A 6,000-nucleotide genomic window follows, 5' to 3' on the forward strand; every position below is an offset into this window, starting at 1 on the left:
AGAAGGGTGTAGCTTCTGAGTCCTATTTCTCTCCACACAACCACAAAGAGAGAAAATCCAGGTTCTATTGTTTTAAGTCTAGGTCTGTCAGAATCAAATTTCCTGGTGCTCTATATCTTTTACTTTAGTATTACAATGAGCTCAGCAACACTGACCTGCACTAGGATTCGTATTCTTTTATCACAGAAAAAATATCTGTGCTAGTACAAGTCAAAGTAGCTTTATGACAACCCAAGAGTGCATTATATCAGGCTGAGACATAAGATATAAAAATGTAGAGTATTTTATTTTATAGCTTTTTAAAATAAAAAGCTATGACAGTAAAAACCTAAAAGATGGGGAAATGGCTTTCTGAAAACTGTGTCACAAAAATGACATTAATGTATTAAAAGCAATGCCTATACTAGCAATAGTTGGATTGACATGAAAGAATACAGACTTAGTTTTAATAATATAAGTGATAGGTTTGAATTTAGAATATTTCTCAATTTTGGGAAAAACACCTATTCTCCTCTTTAGAATCTGGCCTATGAAATTTCCATGAACAACTCAGTGGCAAAGATAAAACATCTGCCAAAATACCGATGACAGCATGAGCCATCCCCTGATGGCAGACGTAGAGTGTGATGCTCTGACACACTGCCTCCAGACTGCTGGGGCGGCCCCCTCTGTAACTACTTTAAATAGGCATTTACTTCCTTAAAATGGCAACTTCTGTTTAAAAGTAATATATTTTTTGAGGAGAAAACATTTTCTTTTAAGCAAGCCAAATTACTCCTAGACTTAGACAATAAACATGTTTTTCAATCATGCGTACCCTTGCTTTCAAAAACTCACTTTGAAAAATGATTCAACCCCTGACAGTTTATATACTGTCATTATTTAAGGTTTTATTTATCAGTTCATAAATACCACTGGAAACGATGGTGTACTTTTAAACAAAGTACAATTGGACATATGGGGCAGAGGGGAGGAAAGGAGCATAATAATTCATTCTGCATCTTGTAAGCCAATACAGGGGCTTGCAGTTTGCCTGTAATTAGATCAAATGGGCATTTGAGATAACTTATTTTACTACAAAGATGAACTGATACTGTAGAACCTACCAGGAAATGCCCTTTGATTACCATTTACAAGAAAGTGAAAGCAAAACCAAAGACCGAGTATAAATGAATATACAAATCCATACACTTTCTTACTCATTCTAGATTCTAAATTCAGTCTCTCAAATACCTTGCTTTGGAATTACTTGTGTTCTGAGACTGATAACATCTATTCAGACATATCCTTTTAAAATTAAATATTAAACACACACATAAAAATCCACTGTATTTTATGGCAAATACTATCACTTCCTTGTTTATATTCAATACTTAACAGAACCCAAATACAAAATGCCTCTATTCTGTTTTTTATTTTTTCAAGTTATTGACTAACTACAATAAAATACCATAAATTCTCAATTCTATAACTCTACAGGGAATTGAGCACACTAATATTCGTTGTGAATAAGTGTTAATTATACATAATCTTAACTATTACTAAAGGAGGCCTAACAGTATTTCTATCCCCAAAAGTACCATTCTAGCAGTTCTTTCTAATTTCCTTGAAAACAGACCCCTGTTTTTAAAGCAGTACATGATTTACAGTTTTTATTCTTCATATTAGCTCTTGATGCCTACAGTATGAATTAGGGATATTTTATCACAAATATATCATCTGGTTCAACATGCTTTCTGATTGGAAGACAGGTTTCTGAAAGCACTATTATTTTAGCTATTTTTATAGTAATAGCAACAAATCCTTGATGATAGGGGCAGAAAACACTTCTTTATCTAATGTCAACTATTTAGAAAACAGATACAATGATTATTAAGTTCCAACATCCTAGGATATTCAGAGAGTGGGGAAAGTGGTAAGCAGGGTCTTAAGAACACCTTGAAAGTAGCTGAAATCCAATTCGTAATGAATGGAATAGTGAAGCTAATAATCCATTTAAATTCTAATTAGTTTAGTATCGTAGAATTAAATATGACAATTGCACGTAACTGTTACTCAAACTCAATTTGAATCTTACAAAGAGTTCAAAAAAGGAGCTACCTAAGGAAGCCACAAAAACTCCTATTCTTTCCTCAGTTTTTACGAAGCACGCCTTTTCCCCCCTTAAATAGATTCTGAAAGCTTCGGGGTGGAATTTACACCAAGTCTCCCTTAGCTGCAAATACGTTTTGACTAGGGGTTATCGTCTTCAAATTTCAAGCGAAATCTATAGTACTGTTAAACGTTTCCCAAAATAGAGCGGGGAAACTTGAATGTGCAATTTGGACTGTATTAAAGTGGTTGGTGTGGCGTGGGGGTAGCGAGAGTTTCCAGGAAGCCTATTTCTAGGGTTTAATGTATATATCTATTTTTTAAGCGGCCCGAAGATTCTTCTGATTAAATGGTGGGTTGTAAATAAAACTTAATTGCATCCATTATGTCCCCTTGACTTCCATGCTCAAGTGAGAGGGCAAATAGGAAGAAAGCAAAACAAACGAACAAACAAAAACCCGTCTTGCAGACTTCGCCAAAATGCGCACTTCCATCGCAAGAGGCCCGGGCTCTCCCACTCTCCCTCCTTCATCCCCACGCACTGAAGCACTGAGGAACGAAGAGGGGTGCGAAAGAGGGGGGACCGCAACAGCTGCCACCCACTCGCCTCCAATCGCTCTTTCTCTCTACAGTTAATTTGCGCTGGAGGAGCACGGTTTGGAGTCCTCCTCGGTGTGTGCGTCTGGAGGCGGAGAACGCGGGAAGGAGATGAACCCTGCTGTCACCCATGGGAAGATGAGGAGGGAAAGAGGAAGGAAGGGGGCGTCTCATTACCCAAGGGGCCCTCCCACGTTCGTATTGGGGCGTGCAGGGCCCTCGCATCTACCACCCCGGCCACCCTCTCCAGGGCACCGCGGGAACCAGCAGGGGCACAACCCACACGGCCGCGGGGGCGCCGCGGAGGCGACGAGGCGCGATCCGCAGAGCCAGGATCTAGGGGCCACTCACCGCAGCAAGCCGAGCTCAGCAGCAGCAGCACCACCAGGGGCCACATCTCCGCGCCCGCTGCTGCTGCCGCCGCCGCCGCCACCGCTGCTGCCGCTGCTGCCGCTGCCGCCTCCGCCCTGGTCTGGAGCAACCACCTCCGTCACAGTCAGGACCCTGTGCCACCGCCTGTCGCAAGCAGGACCCACCGCCCAGGATGCCCGGCCGCGCGCACGCGAGCTCCGGCTTCTGCGCGCACCCGAGCTCCCGCTCTGCACACCCGCTCCCCAGCGCGCGCGAGCCGCGCACGCGCACTCGCCCTCGCCCAGCCCCGCCGCGGCGCCTGCTGACGCGAGTGGTCCTCATTCGCGGAGTCGAGTCTACGCTGTCCCTCGGCTCGCCGAGACCGGGAAGTGGCGGAGGCCGGGCTTCCCAGGCACGCCCCGCCGCACCCTCCACCACCCCGCTCCCGGGCTGCGTCGCCGCTCGCCACGGGAGGCTGGGCTTGGGTTCCTGCGCTCACGGTGGGCTCGACTGCACCCGCCGCTCCCCGCGTCCCCTTCCTGCTTCTCCACCGCCCTGGGCCCCGCTCTCCTCCCTCCACTGCCCGCTCTTCTGGGAAAATGGATTCAAAATGTGGCTCCAAGCCATAACAGGAACAAGGTCTTTCAATATCTCACTGAATTACACAGGCCATATCAATCATACCGAAGCGAAGCCCTTTTAAAACTACCTGCAAATTTATCCTAAATAATGAACTCTTGTCACAGTCAGGCTCCGGTGGCTACCCTAAGGGGCTGCTATCCTGGCAGCGCCTCTGCTTGTTTTTCTCTTACCTGCTGGAAAAGAAAGCAACTCCCCACCACAATATCCCACTTTTCCAAATCCTATACCCATGGCATCTCAGCCGTCGCACCCCATCCCCAAGTAATACAATCCAGGAAACAAAATTTCCGCTCTCTGACACTCAGTAGCAGTGCATTATATACTGTGTAACTTTGTGTAATGGTTTTCTTATGTAAACCTCTTTCCCACAGCTTTATCAATGCTTTAAAATTAGACAGAGTGTTTTAAGTATTCCCTCCTCTAAGACTTCCTATTCAACTGGGCAAACAGAAGGTGTTTCATACATGGGTTGACGTGGCTTGAGGCAAGCATTGCTCCAGTGAAATTTGGTTGTTTTTAAATGATTTTAAAAAAGAAAGGAAAACAGATATTTCACTAAAACAATGGTTAATAATCATGGTGGTCATGACTTGAATGGCAGCTTTGACACCCCGAGGCTATCAAAGGGACTGATGGATTCTCCTCCAACTGCTGCCTCTGCGGATACAAAAAGGATCACCCACCAGACTTGGAGCATTGTGGACGCGGTGTGTTACAGAGCAGCTGGTTGGCTAAATGCGGCTGTCAGCTGTCTCTGAGACTAACCAACCCCCGCAAAGCGGAAGGGTGAGTGGGAAGGGACTGTCCCCAACTTTCAGAGGTAGAGTTGGAGTGATGCCCTGTTTTGTCCTGGGAGCTGCTGAGCCGTATACTAAATGTAGCTTTGTCTGGAATGGAGTAATCTGTAGTCAGGTGAACGAGAGGCCGCCTGAGTGACCACCTCTGCTCAGGGGAATCTCGCTGGAATGGGTTTTGCCAGTGGGGCAAGAGGAGGCCTATTTTGGGACACAGAATCCAAAGCAAGCTGCCTAGTGTTGATTATCTTTTTTCTGAGATAACCGTGTGCTCCTTTCCCCGGATCTAAGTACCTTACATTTCTGCGTCTCTTTAACACTTCTAAGCATTTTTGTTTGGATTTTGAGCTCATCTTTATCTAAGGAGTTTCTTGGTTGGAAGGTGAGAGAGTAATTAATGCATATTAGAATGTTTTGAACAGAGGTAATACACATTCAACTTATTACCAAAATTAATCTTCATAACAGCCTCAGAGTGGGTGTTGTGGCCTCCATTTTAGTGCTGAGGAAACGGAGGGAAAGAGGGATAGTGAGTACTCTGCCCCTGGTTATCCGTGATACTTTTCTGTCTCCGTCTCTCTTGATTGTGTCTGTCGTCCTGTCCTCTTTTTCCTACTTTTTCTTCTCACCCTGCAACATCTAATTATCTCTCCCATTGCACTGTGTTTATGATGCTAATAAAATGTATCTATATATTTTTTGAACATATCTGTCTCCTCTTCTATCATGTTAGTTAGGAGAAAATGAAATTTTTCCTGGGCATATTTGTACTTCCAGGGTCTGTCACAGTGTGTGGTCGATACCTGAAAGCTCTGAGTGTGTGGACTCAACCTAGAGAATTGGTGTGGTATGTGGTATACAGAAACACTCTAGCCAAGGTTCAAGTTTCTGCTTCAGCTACGCCCTATGGTTAACCTTGAACGAGTCACTTAACCTGTCTGAGCCCTATTTTCCTCAGTTCTGCAGCTTGATGATAAAAATAAGAGAAATTAACTCTTTAAATTGAGAATTTAATATTAACATTTTTACAGCTACATAAAGTAGTGCCTGGTGCACAGCAAGAACACAATCAATATTAGCTCTTGTTATTACAATCTTCTTACAGTGAGATGAGCCTCCTAGAAGAACAGCAAAAATTATTATCTGAAGGATCACCAATTGCTGGTCTGAAACACTGAAGAGGCACTGTGAGTTGGCAAAGTGTCTACAGTTTTGATTCAAGCTTGAGGTGCAAGTCTGTGCCCAGTGGGTAGCCCATAATCCGCATTCTCTTCTGTACACATTGCTGGCAACTGAACACGGAGGGACCCACATGTCTGATACCTGGCTCAGGGCCCAGTGTCCTGGAATACTATTTCAACTAGAGCCACTTATTAAAGCATAGCTGCCCCAGTCATCAAATAAAGCAGTGTAGCAATGAGTGTCTGTGCTCAACAGGCAAAGACTGGGCTTAGATGGTCAGGCAGATGGAAGATACTGACATGCAGTTAGAGAGATGAATTTGGCTTAGGGAAACAGAGGGAAG

General features: G+C 44.3%; 1 protein-coding gene across 1 annotated transcript in view; it reads right to left on the reverse strand.

Moving 5' to 3' along the window:
* CD47 (CD47 molecule) overlaps nt 1-3,085 on the reverse strand; it is a 55,952-nt gene extending 52,867 nt beyond the window's left edge. Inside the window, exon 1 of the mRNA XM_037063358.1 lies at nt 3,040-3,085. Within this exon, the coding sequence (XP_036919253.1) occupies nt 3,040-3,085 (46 nt within the window). The remainder of the gene's footprint in view (nt 1-3,039) is intronic.
* Between the last annotated feature and the right edge of the window lie 2,915 nt (nt 3,086-6,000).

The sequence above is a fragment of the Sturnira hondurensis genome, unplaced genomic scaffold, assembly GCF_014824575.4.
Source record: "Sturnira hondurensis isolate 20B ecotype Veracruz unplaced genomic scaffold, ASM1482457v3 Scaffold0014432, whole genome shotgun sequence".
In the NCBI taxonomy this organism is placed as follows: domain Eukaryota; kingdom Metazoa; phylum Chordata; class Mammalia; order Chiroptera; family Phyllostomidae; genus Sturnira; species Sturnira hondurensis.